This window comes from Aedes albopictus, chromosome 2, assembly GCF_035046485.1.
Source record: "Aedes albopictus strain Foshan chromosome 2, AalbF5, whole genome shotgun sequence".
In the NCBI taxonomy this organism is placed as follows: Eukaryota; Metazoa; Arthropoda; class Insecta; order Diptera; family Culicidae; genus Aedes; species Aedes albopictus.
In genome coordinates, this window is record NC_085137.1 from 481207064 (window position 1) to 481226480 (window position 19417).

General features: G+C 38.9%; 2 protein-coding genes across 2 annotated transcripts; both read right to left on the bottom strand.

The window, feature by feature from the left end:
• Window positions 1-47: 47 nt before the first annotated feature.
• Window positions 48-19260, bottom strand: LOC109399230 (trafficking protein particle complex subunit 3). The gene is made up of 2 exons (XM_019671665.3): window positions 19106-19260; window positions 48-685 (listed from the first exon to the last, which is right to left on the bottom strand). Exons 1-2 carry the CDS (start codon window positions 19142-19144, stop codon window positions 188-190), a joined length of 537 nt encoding a protein of 178 aa, XP_019527210.2. The 5' UTR covers window positions 19145-19260; the 3' UTR covers window positions 48-187.
• LOC134283916 (nuclear transcription factor Y subunit alpha) lies at window positions 17872-19087 on the bottom strand. The gene has a single exon (XM_062854113.1). The coding sequence runs from the start codon at window positions 18817-18819 to the stop codon at window positions 17971-17973; it is 849 nt and encodes a 282-aa protein (XP_062710097.1). The 5' UTR covers window positions 18820-19087; the 3' UTR covers window positions 17872-17970.
• Window positions 19261-19417: the final 157 nt, after the last annotated feature.

Sequence of the window (19417 nt, forward strand, 5' to 3'; positions counted from 1 at the left end):
GCTTCTTATGACTATCAGAAGAACATTTCTTTCTCATTAAAATGGCGTTTGTATCGAGTGGATAAATAGTTAATTTATAATTTCGAACGTTTGTCTTCGAACGCAATCCCATTGCTTGAACAATCTCTATGTCTGATCATGGAATGCAGTCGTCCCATCTTACTTACCGAAAGTGTTTCTAGCCCACTTAGTCCTCTCCAGCCGGCACGGCATCCTCCAGTCGCCTCACAAACTTCACCCTTATCTCCGTGCTGGCATCGCCCTTCAGCTGGTCCTGCGTGAACCAGCACTGCACTTCCAGCTGGACCATCTCCAGCGCTCCCCGGATGCAGCCGCAAATGATCGAACTGTACCGCAGCTGCTGATAGTCCTGCGGCAGTTCGACAAACTCCGTCAGCGGGTTGCTGTCGAAGATCAACGAAAACTCATCGCCCGAGGCGGCCCAATTCGAGATCGTCGGTTGCACGTTCAGGTACATCCGAAAGGCCAGCTGAATTTTGTCGGCCGTTTCCCGCATGTCCAGGCAACGGGGTGAGTTGGTTCGCGAGAGGAAATCCTCGATCAGTCGCATTCCCATGTTATATCCGATCCGTTCCAGTTGCTTGTTGACATCTTCGACGTTTTCGAAGTCTCGGAGCATCTGGGAGACTAGCGCTCCGTAGGTGAGCGTCAGGAGCTCCGAGTTCTAGAGAGGAGGGGAAATATCAGATCATGTAAGAATCATTTCTAACATAAAGTGGGTTCGGAATCAAATTGCGCCACGGAAAATAGTGGATAACTTTTGATTGCATGCATCAAACTGGTTGATTTTACAACCAATAATAGCTAATAGTGCGCAGATGATACTGTAAAATTTTCATTAGAATCGGTAAAGTATTGGCGGAGATATCTCCGACACTAGAAAACGAAGTTTTTGAATTCTTGTACACTCATACACTCATTGTGAAAATGGTTTAGGCTATAACTTTATCGGTTATTTTTCCCTGTCCAAGAGTGATGGGTTTGACGATGGCTTATCAAGCGTCGTCATATAGTAAAAATGTGTTTAAATAATTTCAATTTTAGTCTTTTATAATTATAGATTAGCTAAATTAAATATATTAACGAAAATTAGTGAAATAGTTAATGGAATAGTATTTGAAAGTAACTAGGTTTTGAATTAAAGCATTTCTTTACAAAATTAAACTAAAATAGAATCTGAATAATCATACCATTGCTTTATTGACTTTAATTTAAACGCTTGATTTGTCATGCCTCCAGCATACGCTTAATCGCTGTCGCATGATCTAACAACAGTTGATTACGCGCAGTGCTGGGGGGACCGACAGGGCTTATTACCAGTCTATACTAACCCTCTAACTACTAACAAGACTGGGAAGCCAACGATCACTCATTGCACTTTTGATAGTAGTATTAGTAGTAGTAGTTAGTAGTAGTAGTAAGAGTAGTAGTAATAGTAATAGTAGCAGCATTTTATTAACAAGTTGATTCGTACTATTCTTTTTCACTTCTTCGAAATTATTTTTATAGCAACTATAAACTCAGGAGTGGATAGCATAACGACATTGATTGCAGCAGGGTCCAACCTTATTATGTAATGCAAGAGTGCATATGGGATGTCTCTGCATTACTTATATCTTCTAATTAAGACAGGGCAGGGTGATAAGAAAATCGCATTAGTGAATGAACAATTTAGAATCTAAATTTTAGATGTTGAATGCTGTTCACTCAAGAAGTTCACTGGTCCAGGTAGAAAAAAAAACTTTTGAATCTTTAAAACTGAATATAAATTATGCTCTCTATGATGCTCAACAATGCTATAAACAGAATACTAAAATTTCCGGGCCGCCATTTTGTGGAGTTTGGCGGCCCACTGTCTTCTTGTCATTTCAGGTTCATTTTCTACAACGCGTGGCTACAAAGAGTGAACAATACCATAGGTGCTCCTGCCCAAATGGTCCCAGACCCTATTTACGCTGTCATTATTTTAAATTCACCATGGATAGTTGCGGCCTTTTTTTGCATGCATATTGTTATGCATCTGTTTGTGCACAGTTGTTGTTACCCATCTTTCGTGTATTTACTCAACTAGCACTGTAAAGTTCGTCACTTCGAGTGTCGGCCTAAATTCTTAGTATTCATTTCATTAAAACTACTATTGTTGTGCAGTCCACATATTTGATGTTGCCACTATGGGAGAGCACGTTGAGCACCGGTTTGTCCACATCTGCTAGAGCTTTTGACTGGGAGTGGGTCTGGTTTGCAGGTTTAGCGGGGGCCTACCACAATTTGGGAGTGTGAGGGGGGGGGGGATCTCTGCATTGAACTCACTACTCATCAATTCCGTGGGGTATCTAGAAGACAATTGACGATAAGATTGGAAAAAAGCTTGCAGTTGGGAACTAGACTAAAATAGTGGCCGATAGAAAACAACGCGCTAGACAGCATTATTATTCATTTTTTTTTAATATTTACCCATAGGCTTTTCGCCGGTTGGCAATATAGTATTTAGCTGTGTACGAAGATACGGATTAGTTGGTGTACAGATGACAGGGTTCTCACGGGAAGTGCTTCAAGCGAGGCTTACATAACAACTGACAATAAAGAAACCTATTTTCCTTGACTTTCTACGCAATGGACATCTGACCGAACACACGTGTTTTCGTTAATCTCCTAGGCATTATTAGTGCATGACGGAACAACTAGCAGGACACAGTTCCAGACGTCTCTTTTTAATAACGATATTCAGCATATTTCCAATAAAACTACACTTCAATAAAGCAAAGACTAAAGCTGCTATGATAGAACATATTGGAGATCTACTTCGAATAACTGACAAATTGACAAGAACCTAACTAAATACATGGACCATACTACAAAAAAAAAACAATTGACAAAAAGAAAAAAGGGAAAACTTTTATTAAAACTATTTTTGTTCAACGCAGGCCAAAACAGTGTCGACTTGGGCCACGATATGCCTACGTACTTCTGTGTGTTGAAACAAAAATAGAGGCTCATGGAAGCAAACGTAGGGAAAGGGTGCGGTGTTAGAACAGTGTGCTACCGCCGTAATCACTATAAAAAAAAAAAAAACTTTATCGGTTATTTTTAAAAACATCTGAAAATTTGACTATAAATTAACAACATAATAAAAATGAAGAGGTGAAAATTTCATCAAGATCGGTTTAGTACTGAATTTTCTAGAATTTAAAACACAAACCGCTTTAGAGTGAATGTTAGGTCCTGTATAAAAATGTTAAGGTCCGTGTGCACTATTTTGACTGTAGAACTGTCAATTCGATTCTAAACAAAATTTGACAGTCCTAAAACTATTGTAATAAAATGTTTACAGTCAAATTATGAGCCAAAATGCTGAAAGTGCCGGAAGTTAGACAACTTTGAATGTCTCAATACAGTTTGCGTATTGCGATTTATGGACACATATACGACCACAACTTTTTAATGGTTGGACCAAATTAAATGAAACTTTCAAACTATATTCCTACATACATAATCCACTTACAGAAAAAAATCATTGCAATCGGTTTAGTATTTCTGTTCCTAGAGATAGATCTATAAAATATATTTTTTATATTAATTCTTTGTTTGCACAAGAATCCCAAAATCTAATTTTCCAACGTCGGAGATATCTCCGCCAATAGGTACTTCACCGATTTCTCTGGACATTTTTTGCTAGTATCATCTGTTTCATGTCCGGGGGAACGAGGATATGCGGCCGAGAGAAACACTTCCACACGCGGACATTACATAATAAAAACATGCACATTTATTGGACTATATACATTATTTACACAACATTACAATTACTACAAATTAAAAGTAACATCGCGGAGAGCGCGCGCGGGCAGCATCTTGCTGCTATTGCAGATGATGGCGTTCTGTTGTTGTTGCTCCCGTTCGTCGTCGTCGTCGTCGGCGGCGGCGGTCGTCGTCCATCCGTCGTCGTGATGAGACGAGCCTTGCCGATGACGCTTCCATAGGGGGCATTCGCCTCACGTTGGATGCTCGTTCACAACATCTCCCCCTTTTAATATGACGAACGTTAATTGGATCAAGCCGCATTTCTTCGATGCTGCGAAGAAATTCTTGATCGAACGATGCAATATGAATCTCGTTGTTGCCCCACCATTGCGCCTACCGTGGAAAAGAATGATGCGCAGGATGCCGACTGTCTGCTGCTGCTGTGTGGCCAGACAGGACGCATCCGATGACGTTGTGCATCTTGGGGATCAAAACCGGGCTTACGCAGAAGGACGTGGCCAGGAAAACGTCTGGCTTCTGCTGCCTTTCGTGATCCGAACGGTGTTGATTTGGAATGGTGGAAAACGATCGACTGTCTTCTGGACCGAGTCATTGTGCTGCAGGAGGTAACTGCGTCGACGAGTGCGTCTCCTGACGAGCTGCGACTGCCAAGTCCAAAAGATGGTGATTATGTCGATGCAAAAACAGCCATCTTGTAGATCGACGATCAATCACCAAAAGGAGGACACCGTGTGAAGATGGCATCGGACTCCTTGTTGCGGTGCATGTTTGATCCTGATGATGTTGGAGGGAATATCCATCCTCCGAATCGAACCGTGCTGCCATGGGAGGACGCTGACTGTGCGTTCGGACTCCCACTGGACTTCCACTTGGTTGCCAAATTCGGTGATGGCGTTGGATGATGGGGATTAATGACCATCATTCGGAAGCAAACCCGTGCTCCTCCAGGAGGACATTGACGATGTGCGACTCCTGCCGGGTTCTGCTGTGCGACGATGACGGTGCACTTTCGTCCATCTTCCCTCCCGCGTAGGATCGTTGAGTTGGTCGTTTGGAGCTGCGGTACGACCCAACTACGAAAAACCTCGTCGCCACTTTCATGTCCGGGGGATGAGGATATACGGCCGAGAGAATAACTTCCCACACGCGGACATTACATAATAAAAACATGCACATTTATTGACACAAGACTACTATTTACATTATGTACACAATATTACAACGGATTAAAAGTAATCTCGCGGAGATCGCGCGGGCAGCATCTTGCTGCTATTGCAGATGATGGCGTTCTGTTGTTGTTGCTCCCGTTCGTCGTCGTCGTCGTCGGCGGCGGCGGTCGTCGTCCATCCGTCGTCGTGATGAGACGAGCCTTGCCGATGACGCTTCCATAGGGGGCATTCGCCTCACGTTGGATGCTCGTTCACAACAATCTGTACACAATATACTGTTAGTGGTTGAAAAATCAGCCATTTCTAATCAATAGTTATATAGGGCCCATATTGCCGAGGCGGTAAACGCACGGGTATTCAGCATGACCATGCTGAGGGTGACGGGTTCGATTCCCGGTCGGTCCAGGATCTTTTCGTAAAGGAAATTTCCTTGACTTCCTTGGGCATAGAGTATCTTCGTGCCTGCCACACGATATACACATGCAAAATGGTCATTGGCAGAGGAAGCTCTCAGTTAATAACTGTGGAAGTGCTCATAGAACACTAAGCTGAGAAGCAGGCTTTGTCCCAGTGAGGACGTTACGCCAAGAAGGGGGGGGGAGTTATATTTTTCGGGATTTTCTCCGGAACATTTTTTTATTTTTATTTTTTATATTTGTAGGTAATTCAATATTCCTTTGACAATATCTTTGAGGAATCTCTCGACAATCACTTTGAGAGTTTTCAGTCATTCTTATATAATTTGCGTCTATAACAGTTTCTTTCGGAATACCTCGGCAATTCCGATGGAAATTGCTTTGATGATGTCATCAGGCAAATTATTTGGAGACGTCTTTGGATTCTTTGGGAAGTTTTACTATATCCAGCTTTCCACGCTCGCCATAATGGCGGATGCCATAAAATAATTTGACAGTATCTGTGCCCCAGCACGGTGTGTCTGGTGGACAACAGTATTTTAAAAAAATCGGTATTGCTAAAATACCCACCAAACGAAAGCTAAGGGTCCCACCTTTCATTTGAGATCTAAAAGAGAAAGTTCTATCGGCGGGTCTAGAACATTTTTTTTTTGAAATAGTGTGATATTTTTTGTATTTTCTCGAAGTACTAAGTAATAACGAAAAACAGTTTGTCCATTGCCAACATGGCTTTCCGATGAAAGATTTTTATATGATGTTAATTACACTTTCCACAAAAGCATAATAGTCCCATGTTAATAAAAAAAAACAGTAAACAGTAGTCAGTTTCGTGGTTATGGGCAGTAGTGCTTAAAAAATTGTAATAGTTTCAAGCAGGTGGACATGATGAGTTCAAATTTCAATTTACATGTGATCTAATATTCGTAATTATTATTAAATCACCGTGTTTATCCTTATAGAATGCATTTGACAAAACTTTCAATTATTTAAAGAATTTTATTATTTTCTCTATTGAGCAATGTACGATATAAGCACAGACAAACAGACGTAACACTCATCAATAGGGCTTGGCACATCCATTTAACGATTTCGTTTGATTTCCGCGATTCCTTCACCAGAGGTGCTTATGTTCGATCGCTGATGTTTGCAAGTGTACACGTTGCTGAATGATACAAACAAACACACAGGAGACATGTATAAAAGTGTGCGTGTTAGGCAAATGTCATATCGCATCCCATCATGGCCGACAGCGGTTTGAAGAAATATAAATAAATTTTCGTATCAAAAATGTATTTACTGTACTGCTGCAGGAGAATGAAGCACAGTGATCACATTTTCAATGCAAACATGAAATCACCCTTTTGCATCTTTAGCAGAACTGCAACGAGCACTATCTTTTTGCATCATCGGTAGTAGTGCTAGGTCTGCCGCGTTTGCTCTTAAATCAAGAAGAAACTGTAGTTCTTGTAGCACTACATATTTCGCAATTACAGCAAATACCGATACTCTGCGTAGAAGACTCAAATTATATTTATACTTAAAGAGAGTTATTCTAAAGGGTATGATCTCATCATTGAACGAATAAACTTTAAATGAGTAATTGCAATCTATTATCGTGGGATAATACCAACTTCTATATCTGGTATATTTCAGAAAAAGTTGATCAATAATCTCAATAACCTGCAAATACAAATAAAAACAAATTGGGACTTTTCTATTTTATTCTGTCTTTTATTTGTATGCTCAGCCATATAAAACAAATATCTAAATCTGTGAATATCAACTACCTTCGATGATATTGATGGTTGCAGAAAAAGCTTCTTCGCACACAGCACGCACACCTTGGTACGGTTTTCATCGTGACTTTATGATTTCATGTCATAATTGTTTCTTCAAAAGTTTGAAGCAAAGCTATGTTGAAATTGAATTTCTTTTATTTTTTATGATTCAGTACCTAATGCTATACCACACAGCAATCCTTCAAATTAGCGAAAAATGTTAATTGCTTTTACAAGTATCAGAAAGGGTCACAAAATGAACGTATATAACGCCTGTAATGGAACGTGGTCATTTTATCCGAGCTACTTTGTTGATCGCTACAATTTTATTGACATCCAAGTCATGGCCCACTACGACTGTAAAACTTTTCGAACATTTGGCACTGTCGATAAAAACGAGGAGAATGGCAGTCGAAATAACTTCTTCTATATGTCAATAAAGAGAAGATGGTTAACACATATACCTAAATATTGGTAAAATTCTATTACAACTCCCTTAAATATTTTTTTACACTTGTCTAGGCAACATTTTGTATGGAAAATTTTGAAAATGTTTTTACCCGTTTACTCTATTAATATGATACGTTATTAATGAGCGACCTAATAAAAGCCCAATAGGTTACACTCAAGGTTGAAAGGAAGAAAATGCGTCTAAGAAAGTCGTAGACACATTACAAGCGTTACGTTTTGTGCGAGAGTCAAACTTTTGCTTCCAAAAATTGATATGTTGTCATATACATACCAACCAGCATATCAAACGATCAGATTTGGATAGAAGATTCCGTTTATGCTTTCTAATTGGGAATTGGACCTTTATACTTCGAAAGAAAACAAGAAATACAGCGTAACGGGACACCATCGCAAAAAATGACGAATTTTGACCGAACACCAAGAAATTTGCTACTTTCTAGAAGCAGTTTTCAAAGTTTCAGGTACTATTAGAAGAATATAGGTAATTATCTTCATTTTAGTGCAAAAAGAATCAAAATCGACAGCAGGAGCCCGGAAATATCGTTCAATGAAGTTCAAAATCCGCGGTGTAAAAGTGCGTGGAATGTGTCCTTATAGTAAAAAATTTTTGAAAAAAAAAATTGTTCTAGGACCGCCGATAGAACTTTCTTGTTTTAGCCTCAAATGAAAGAGGGGACCTTCAGCTTTCGTTTGGTGGGTGTTTTAGCGATACCGATTTTTTTAAAATAATTTTGTTCTACCAGACACACCGTGCCAGTTGAACTGAAATTATTAAACAATATTCTTAGCAACCCTTGACTACCATGGAAAATGTTTTGTTGACCGGTAACTACCGAAAAAATGGCAAGAAATCAAAAAGTGTCCAACAAATAAAATTTCTGATTTAATTGTCCTTATTAAACTATTTTCTATTTTAGGTTTTGTAATATAGGAAAATGACAGAGTTAAATCTTCATTCTTTCTACCTTGATTCCGATCGACCACCAAGAATACCACTGCAATCATTTATTTAACCCATGATCCTGACTGGTGACCCCGGAGTAGTTGCATTTACGGAAGGAGCATACCAAAAATCTTCGTTTTTGCTGACTTTAAATAATTGATTTCTTGCAGCAAATTGTTTCCATTTTAAATTACAGCTTTGAATTTAACAATCTCGTGGGAGAATTTTGGCGCTCAATTCCTTCAAAAAGTAGAAATGTTCTTTCATTGTTCATCAACAAAAAAATTAAATTTTCTTCTAAGATGTTCTGCGTCAGAATTTCACCTTTTCGGAATTTAGTTTTCAAGAAACTCCACATTTGTTTCCTTCACTACTGTGGACGGCTCAGCTTTAGACCATGTATTTAATGAACTAGAAAAAAAATAGTTTTAAGTGGCATTCCGCTCATTCTTTCGCAATTTTTTATGTGTTTTAAAGATTCTCACGTAGCGCCAATTGGAACTACGTGAGAATCTTGAAATTGTAAGTTCATTCTGGTAATATTCCGTGGCGATAGTGATGCTGGACTTCTAAATAAAAAAATCAAGCATCTGTTGGAGCTTCCAAAAAAACTTCAGAATAATTAACATTAGAGATATCATAGAGTTTAAGCGTTTTTTTCCTACGGGGAGGTACAAAGAATATTTTGACAAAAATCGATAGGTATCCTACACGGGTTTTCAGAAGAAATCTTGAAAATCTAAGTAGATTTTGAAGATAGCGTTGTTGTCGTACGGTAACAATTTGTTTTATTCTGGTATGATGTGAGACGGTAAATTTGTTAAAGACAGCAACGTCCAAATGAAATTGGTGGGCAAAAAAGTGTCGAGACAAGTCTTTCAATATTTTTTTGGAAAGTCTTGGATGTTTCCGGCCGAAGTGGATCCTGAAGACGCTAGTTTAGACCACCATGACCCTGATAAGTCCCTGATTGAGACTAGCAGATCAGCGAAGCTCTGCTCCACCAATCCTGCAGGATTTTTCAACAAGTTTCTCAATCCCACGCCGACCACATGGCGAACAGACAACTGAGCGGGACCCTGAAGCTGCCCGCCATCTTTGTGAACTCCAAGGTGACTGGGGCTGTCCGCCAAGTACGAAAGCATCAAGCCAAGCTCTTCGGTGGAGCCATACGACTTCTACAGCTATCCGTGTCAGCAAGCACCGGACAAATTATTCGGTGGGCCTACCCGACCGTTACTGTGGACAATCGTCGTCACGTCGCCACGTATTCACGCTTTCTCTCCGCCTTCGGTAAGGCCGTCGATCCGTGACGCCTGAAGCCGTCTCGTGTGTCATCGTCAAGCTCTCGTCTACCTGCACGTTTACCAAGTGTGGTGATTCGACACCGTTGCTCCACAGTGTCGCCCAGCCCATCCATCTATGCACTCCTCTACGGACTCCCTTATTCGACACTGATTCAAAATCGGTGCCTACCGGTGTTTCCGGCCCATTCATCGGCACCCTCCTCTACAATAATATTTATTTTTAGGACTCCCACATCTGAAGCTCTCCCCTACTAACACGCCCTGGGACCCGGGAGATAGAAGGTCTTGAGTACCCACCCCCAAAGGCCAGTCCTCGTCTAGGACTGCGGAACTCCTCCAAGGTCATTCATCAGGACCTGTGTTAACTCATTGATTGAAGTGGATCCTTGGTGGTCGATCGGAATCACGGTAGAAAAAAAAATTAAGATTTTACTCAGTCATGAATTCACCGTTCATAAACTACAAAACCTAAAATAGAAAAAAAGTTTGATAAGGACAATAAATCAGATATTTTATTTCTTGGACACTTTTTGATCTCTTGCCATTTTTCTTGGTAGTTATTTACCGGTCAACAAATCATTTTCCATGGGAATCAAGGGTTGCTAAGAATATTGTTTAATAATTTCAGTTCAACTGGGGCACAGATACTGTCAAATTATTTTATGGCATCCGCCATTATGGCGAGCGTGGAAAGCTGTATTTATTTTGAAAATTCCTCCGACAAGTTTCTTAGAGACTTCCTTCTGCTTTTTTTAAAGAATCTTCGCCAGTTCTTTTGAGCATTTTTTCAAAATTTGGACGAAAATTACATCGATTTTTTATAGTTCTTTTTGAAATTCTTTCAGAAATTCCTTCGATTTCAACAATTTATTTTGGAATAGGATTCGGCCAATTGTTTCCATAATTTCAACCTTCATTTTTCATATTTTTTTCACACGCAGAAAAATGGCGCTTGTTTAAAACAATAAAACGCATGGTTGATTTTCAAACTGAGAATTTACTTATCCCAAAGTTATATTTAGTTGTTTTCATTTAGAGTTAATCGATAAAAACAATCGATTACCATCATTTCATATAATGTCAAAATTCATTTGTTTCAACAAAATAAAAACCATAAACATGGTCCGAAAGCACTCACACATCTATAAAATGCTTACCCCAATATCGCCACAACGAAGAAGGTGCAGTAAATCCATCACGCCAACTTCCAAGTGCAGCTTTGGCCGTGATGGATTACGCGCAGGTACTCACGACAGCATCCACAAAAAGTTGGTCGGTTTCGCCTTTTTTGTCTTTTTTAGGCGTTCTCCTCCCTGTCCGCTTACCGTCATTTTTCTGCGTGTAAACTGAAAAATCGGCCGATTTGAACTAGAATTTAATTGTGTTTACAATTTATTTTTCTGCGTGCATAAGTTCCTTTGGCTTTTATTATATGATTTTTTTTAGAAACACCATTGGAAAGTCAATTTTTATAGAACATAATCTGGCAATTCTTTCTGGAATTCCTCAGGAAGTTCTGAGGGTATTTCTTCGAGTTTTCCTTTGAGATTGTTTTCAAAAGCTCATTTGTGATCGGGCCATTACATTTTCAATATTGTTTTGGAACCGAAATTCCTCTGCAAATGGTCGAAAAAGCTTCCTATGAAATTTTCTAACAATATTTAAAAGGTATTTTCCAAACATATTGCCGCAGGAATTCCCAATGGAAGTGCTGAACACCGAAGTAATTCACAAAGAGATCGCTTAAGGAATTCTCGATAAAATTGACAAAGCAATTCCCAAAGAAAGTGTCGAATAAATTTCTAAGAGAATTACCGACAAAATTTTTAAACAAATTTCCGAGGCAGTTTACGAGTAATAAAAATAAATAAAAAGAATTCATAAGAAATGACAGAAGAATCCACAATAAAACTGCCAAGGAAATTTGCGAAGCAATTGCCAAAGGAAATGCCAAAGCAATTTCTGAGGAATCATCGTTGAGGTTTAAAAATAAATCTATATAAATAAAAATTAATTTCTGTCTGTCTAACCCTTATGCATTCGGAAACTACTGAACCGATCGGTGTGAAATTTTGTATGTTGGTATTTTTGAGACCGGGGAAGATTCTTAGCTTGGTGTGAGATCTCTCCGGTCTCTGGAACGGGGGGCTCCCATACAAATAACTTTGCGGGAGTCGTCCATATGGAGATGTATATCAATAAACACGGCCGGCAGGCAGTATGACGTTTGCCGGTACAGCTGACTTTTTGTATGTCGCAGCGAAAAAATCATTAAAATCATAACAAATGCCGTAAAATAGCAGACATTTTTAAATTTTAGGGGGAACTGGGGTAAAACGGGCTCTATAACTCGCTTTAGAGTAGTTACCCGTACATGAATCATCCACCAGCCAATTCTTGAGTAAATTTGCTTTCGAATAAGCCATCACATAGTGTCTTGTATTAAGAAAGTTATTATTTTTTCCACCTTTGGACTACATAGATTCTGCCCAATGTGCATTGGTTGAAAATTGATCGAAAAAACTGCCTGAGTTTTTAAATACGGATGACGGTTTGTTTCCTCTTAAAATCTTTTACATAGTCTTCAACTAACTGAAGAAAGACTAATTGACCTATGTGCTTTCGGGTGCGCTTTGTCTCACTTCCCCCTTTTTGGTTTAAAGATAACATTTACAAGTCTCAATTTTGATGGAACGTAATTTAATCTCAAACTAGCTTTGAACATCTCAATTAGTAATGGAACCAACACCGCTTCTTCGTTTTGAATCAATGCTGGAAATATCCCATCAACTCCTGCAGATTTGAAAGGCTGAAAAGATCTAATCGCATTTTCCACTCTGGCCTTCGTGAAGATTTCATCAGCTAAATCTGAGGCGGTGTTTATTGTACTAGTTGACTCCAAAGCGTTTATACTAGGACATCCTTCACCTTCCAGAGATATAGTATCATTGGAATCCACACTTAGAACCGAACCTGGAAAATGGGTTTCCATCATTAAATCCAAAGTTTCACGAGGAGTTTTGGTAAAATCTCCATCGTCACGCTTCCAGATTTCCCAATTCATTTGCATGGTCTTTTGCAAGCGTTTTTTGTAGTCTAGCATTTTTGTTTTCTTTTTATTCGTGAATTTTAAGTTAGGCTAATTCTTTACACAAGTCTAGCAACTACAGGAGAACTGTTTATGTTTTCACATGTCAGTACCCAAGATTTTATTTTAGATTTTCGTATTTCGTTGTTGTACTCAGTCAGCTCTTTCCTATACTGAGTCCAATCTCCCGTTAGTTTCGAACATTTTACGAGAAAATTTTCTTAAGCGATCCAGTTTAAAGTTCCACCATGGCGCGTCTCTAGTAGAAGACGATTGTATGGTGGGACAACTGCTGTTAAAGGAATTGATGATACTTTCATTTACCCTTTCGAGAAAATGATTCCAACTTTTGGGTTGAATCGATAGTTTCTCCCATTGTAAATGAATACGAATTCACCAATTCTACATATTGATCCCAGTTTGTCTTCCTGGGATTTCTAAATGCGGTTCTAGAATAATCTCCACCGCTCCAATTGAAGATTATGTATTTATGATCAGATAGAGAAATCTTATCTGACACGTGCCAGTTTGTGATCTTGTCAATGTCAAAGATTGCAGCATTGCACAGTGTTAGATCCAAGACCGCTTGCCTGATTGCATTTGAGAAAGTAGGTTTATCACCATTATTGCAAATGTCTATATTGTTCGAAGACAGATACTCTAATAGTGACTAACCTCGACTGTTAATATCCGTACTACCCCAAACCGTGTGATGCGCATTGGCGTCACGTCACAGCCAATGATAAACGATCTGTTGTTTTATTTACAGAATTGAACAAATAATGCGATCTCAGGAGGAGGAACATCACCAGGAAAGTAAGCTGAAGTCATAGCGATCTCAGTTTTACCTCTAGTGGTTGGTACCTCTACCATGACCGCAACAATGTCCCTTCTGATAAACTTTGTAATAGGATAGCATTTTAACGTTTTACGTACCGTGACCGGCCCTAATTCTGCGCAGTCCCTAATTCGGCGCACTTTCTCGAATATACCTACCACAAAATCACGGACGCTAGTTCAATATTAGCTTCAAATATATTTTTTGAATATTGCTTCAATAGTAATAAAAAAGTTTGAGAAGAAAAAAATTTCAAATCAACGATCATTATTTTGTAAAAAAATAAAATGATGTTGCAAGTACTATAAATTGCCTGAAATCTGTGTCCGTTAGCGAAACTGCTAAAAAGTTGCTTCATGAGCTGAAGCATTTTGCGACATAAATAATGAAGAGAATGTCTGCTTTTCCATGCGCATCCTGTACTGCTGTCTCCGAGGAATCAGAATAAGCAAAAAACAATTAGGTTTTCTTCTTCTTTTTTTAATCTTCTTGTTCTTCTTAGGTGCGCAGAATTAGGAACCGGTATTAAATGGTGGTCCTAATTCTGCGCAGACATTTCAACACTAAGTTTTGAACATATAATTAATAAACAAACATCATATAAATGCCACCATTGTTACAACTAGGATATTCGATGTTTCTTGCAATCCGGTGAATGTAATTACGGCTCAACAAGTTAGTTTATGAACTTTGAAGGCTAATTTACGATTTTTGAATTTTTGATCTGATAGTTCGACCGGACTAACCATTTGTTTTAAACATTTGCTATCAACCACGGGGGGAATTTTATGGATTCATGCAAGTATTCGTCAAATGCGATATATGATGTGAGTTTACATGGAATTTTATTAAACAGTGGAAACCCTGGAGTTAGACAAGAAAGAAGTCTCAGTTTGCAAACAAAGATTGTGCCACCTTGTCAAGGCGAAAAAGTGTATATTGCCTTTAGAAATGAAAGTAAATTTTACTAAAATGTGCGTATGCGAATAACTAAAAAGCTTTACGTAGTAGTATTCGATAATGCTACAAAATCCTTTTGTGTATTATGATTAAAATTCCCTTTGCTTAGTAATCAAAGTAGGAAGTATCAATGTTGAGGACATGCAAAGTTCCAATATGGTCGTAATTGATATGTTCGTATAAAAGTTGAAAATGAAGAATTCAATTGAATTTCATCTATGAATCATGTTCTCATTACAATAAGCTTTTTTAAGTTTTTCCCATGTGCGCAGAATTAGGAACATTAGTGCGCAGAATAAGGAACATCCCAAAAAAGGGTGCGCAGAATTAGGAACAGAGACACACTTTAGAATTTTCATGATTTTACATATAAATTGAGTGTTTTGTATAAGAATTATATTTTTCCCTCATTTACAAAGCTAACAACTATGTGCAGTCAAAAATTCAGCCAAATCGGTTCGATTTGGAATTTGTTACAGCTGATTGAAATTGAAAAAGTCTTAGATGCGCAGAATATGGGCCCTCCACGGTACTAGGACAGCAGTTGTGGGAGAATATTGTTGCTCATCATAAAATAGTTTACTATTTTGTGTCAGAACACCAAGAATCTTTCGTTTATTGGACCATGGCTCTTGAATAAGCGCCACTGCAGTCCTTCTTTTTTAAACCTTCGACTCAACACAGCAGAAGCACCTTTTGCGTGATGAAGGTTTACCTGTACAAACTTGATTCCCTTCATGAAAATATGCATTTACCCACTTTTATTAAGCCTCGGAATTGGAACCTCGGATAGCCGATTATCCCGGAGACAAATAAGGTCCACTGCGTCATTGCTCCGTTTAACACAGTACCTAAGGGCAAAATACCGTGGAGGATGCCCTGGCACTCCACAGGCACTGTTAGCGGCTATGTTTTTATCAGACTCCCTAATCATTCATTCCTAGGCACGGTACGCATTAAGCCGCTTGACACCATGAATAAGGGTCACCTGTTAGTGGACTCTTACCACCGGAACAGACGGTCCGTAGTGTTATTCTTAGCCAGTTGAAGGAACTGCCACCGACACTACACGGCTATCTAGGCTGATCGAGCCCGAACAGCCGATAGTTGTTAACAATTTATAATTTAACACCTAGTTGTTAACCTAGTTGTTAACAATTTATAATTTATTATTATTTTTTTTACTATTTTCAATTATTGATAGGATGTCAGTGAAATCCTTGAAGAAATTGTGCTGTTGAATTCCAAGAAAAGCTTTCAAATGACAGTTCCCGTAATTTTTGAAACAAATGTTGCATCTCGCAAAAATCTCCTATTGACTGTATCTTTTACTAGAATTTTTACTAAGAAGAATTCCAGTTTTATGTTGTATAGACCATTAGCAAATAATTATTTTTAAATTCCGTTAAAAATTATCATTTTGGCTGATTAATTAACCTTCTTCGTGCATTAGCTGACGGCCACCTAGCTGATGTAGTGAGTTGCATTATAAAAAAAAATCATTGCATAAAATTTTATATGAAACTCGTTGCAAAATTCGATTTTTCAGCACTCTTCGTATTTATATGTAGGGTGGGGCGGGGCAAGATGGGTCGCGGGGCAAGATGGGTCAGTGCCATTTTCGGACGCATTACTCATGTTTTGATTATATTAATAATTTTGTTAGATGACCAGCATGAATATACAAAAGTTTGGGGCATCGATTGAAAAATTATTCACTCTCATTGGAAATAAAAAATAAAATGGTTTTTAGTCATTTTTCTTATGCGATACATTCCATATAATCTCCATATAAACGGTCGCGGGGCAAGATGGGTCACCTTCAATTCTGATCGTATTTTTGGAGCATTCAAAAGTTATTTATTTTTTATTACAAAACTATCTCATAAATGACTTCAATCAAGCGGAATGAACGCTCAAAATTATAACACAAAATTATGATATTTTTTTAGTGAAAACATCGATTTTCAAGTCGCCTTAGGACCACTCAAATCGTAAAGTTTTTTATATTCCAAATAAATTTATAAAATGTTTACTAGTAGCTCTTGTTTACTCAGTATGGATACCCTAGCAAAGTCTGATAGCAAATTGAAAACTAATTTTGATGTTGTGATATTGCAAATTTTGATAACTCAGGTTGTTGTCGTTTTGGTCGTTTTAACGGTTAAAACATCAAAAATGAGAGCAAAAAAATGTTCCTGTGACAGCAAATTGAAAACCATTCCTGCTATCAATGATAGCAAATTGATAACTGTTTTTGTTATCAGCGCAAGAAAAATGAAAAATCTTTAAATGTAGAGTTTTTCGGTTGATATCAAATCCTAAATGCAATAATACAATTGCACTAATGATATATCCCTAGAATTACTCCATCTAGTTTACTAAATGATTTAAAAACTATTGTAACCCTAAATATTTACATTAATTCAAAATGACAGCAAACCGAAAGCAAAATTTGAAATCAAATTAAGTAAAGATAAAATGATATCAAAATGTGATATCAATTTGTTGCTGAATACAAATCATGTTTTCGATTTGCTGTAATTTTGTTGTTGGACTTTGCTCGGGTATAGAGCATATATGAATGCGAAACAAATATTATATTTTGACGTTTTTCGTTGAGAAAATGTGAATTGCTTAAAAAGTGACCCATCTTGCCCCGCACTTTTTTCACGGCGCCAAATCGATCACTTTTTAAAATTGCTTGTTTAACAGTATATTTTGTATTTAATGAACTTTCTATCGACTTTTAGCATAGCTAACTAGTGTATTAAAGAGTAGCGGACGAATACAAACCAGTACGATTTGTATTTACAAAGTTATGATGATCCATTCTTAGGTGACCCATCTTGCCCCGCCCCACCCTACGACTCGTGCTGAAAAAATCAACTTTTTGTAACTCGTTACATATATAACTATTGTAATGCCAAAAACAGGATTTTACAGTGAGTTATTTGTTTAATACCTACTACTCGCTCTATAAATATCAAACTGTTTCTAAAAGAAAGTAGGTAATATTACCCAAACCTCTCCTTTTTAGCAAAACTTCGGCAACTCAGACGCTAATAGCCTGTTATTAAGCAGTTCCTTAGGTTCTAAGTTACGAATTATGAAGTAATTACTCACTCGTCAAAAATCCAATCAAGCACACTTTATTATTTACTTTCTAATCTTAAAGTAACACGACAACATGTTATCCAACTAATCCTAATTCTCTTCAATCGTCGTTCTTCGTATGGAACCGGCCTCCCTCGCCGCGAACCCGATTCATGGCGTGCTTGTGGCGCGACTCGTGCAAATACTTAGGCCTCTCCTTAGGAATCTTTCCCTGCGCTTCCAGCTTGGCCCGGGCCTGTCGCCGCTTCAAAATCCGTTTGTACTGCTTGGCATTCACGTACAGTGGTTCCTCTTCCGATTCGACGACACTGGCCGTTATGGTTGGGATGGTTTCGACCGCTGCCGCCGGTGCAGAAGTACCGGGTTCTACTTTGATAACGCCGGGTTGTAGGTTAGCGGGTGCTGCAGAGGATGTAGCGGGAGCGAATACGGTCGGATTTTGCACGGTGGCCATTCCGCTTTGGTCCTGTGGAGCTGCCGCAAGCATCACCACAGGTGCCGCTCCAGCGGAACCGGTCGCCGATGTCATCGCTTGGTTCGGAATCTGTACGATGTTTCCGTTGATGTTCACGTTCTGGATGGATTCCGCCGGAAGTTGAACCGGTTGGTAGAGGAACGTCTGTGACCCGTCCAAGGTGAACTGCAACATCTGGGGTTGGGCCGTTTGCTGAACTGCCTGCGCTTGCACCATCAATCCTTGGCCGGGTAGTGACGATATTGGAACAACCTGAACCTGTTGACCAGCGCCGGAACTAACCGCATTTCCCCCCAGAGATTGCTGGAGAGTTTGCAGCAGCATCTGCTGGTTGCCGTGATCCTGCAAAGCCTGATTCAGCTGGAGCACTTGTATGGGCGCACCGCCACTGATGGCACCACTTTGGTGGTCTCCTTCCATCTTGATGATTATGCTCGGCGCTCCAGTCTTGCGATCCGCCCCTTCCGGTTGCATCTTATTGATTTCTGATCTCTCTCACACTAGGAAAACTGTTTTTTTTTTTCACTGAATCAATGCTTTTTAGCAGAGGTAGCACTAAAAATACAGACAAGAGACAGTTGAAAAGAAAGTGCGCTTTAAAAACGAGAGAACACCCGGAGGAAATCTGGTTCTGGTTTGAGACGGACGATTCACGGATTTTTCTGAACTTTGTTGACTATTGATGCTTACGGCTTGACAGTGTTTTGATTCAAAATTTGAGATGATTCGCGAAGAGAAAGCCTCCTGTATTTACACTTACCACTTTTTTCGTATCCAAGCGGGTATTTTGACGGGACATTTCGACGATTTTGCACGGAATATTATACGAATTTTTCCTAGTAAAAACTTATCAGCAAATTATTGATCATCACTTTGCATTACTTTTTTCTGTTGACGCGACCGTCGAGAGACAGGATGACAGCCGCTTGTTTACAGAGAAAATAGGTAGAGAAGCGAAGAGTGAACAGCCGCCGAAATGGCAACACTTTTTCTGTTTTGATTTTATCGCTCGGATGCTGGCAACTGCAGCAAAGCAGATTAATCCACCCATCGAAGGTAGAGCCTATCTCAC

What these genes read in the sequence shown, in the direction of transcription:
- LOC134283916 (XM_062854113.1), bottom strand. Translation starts at nt 18,819, where the DNA reads ATGCAACCGGAAGGGGCGGATCGCAAGACTGGAGCGCCGAGCATAATC.
- LOC109399230 (XM_019671665.3), bottom strand. Translation starts at nt 19,144, where the DNA reads ATGTCCCGTCAAAATACCCGCTTGGATACGAAAAAAGTG. An exon ending in GCTTGGATACGAAAAAAGTG is followed by an intron (nt 686 to 19,105) that starts GTAAGTGTAAAT and finishes CCTCCTCTCTAG; the next exon opens with AACTCGGAGCTCCTGACGCT.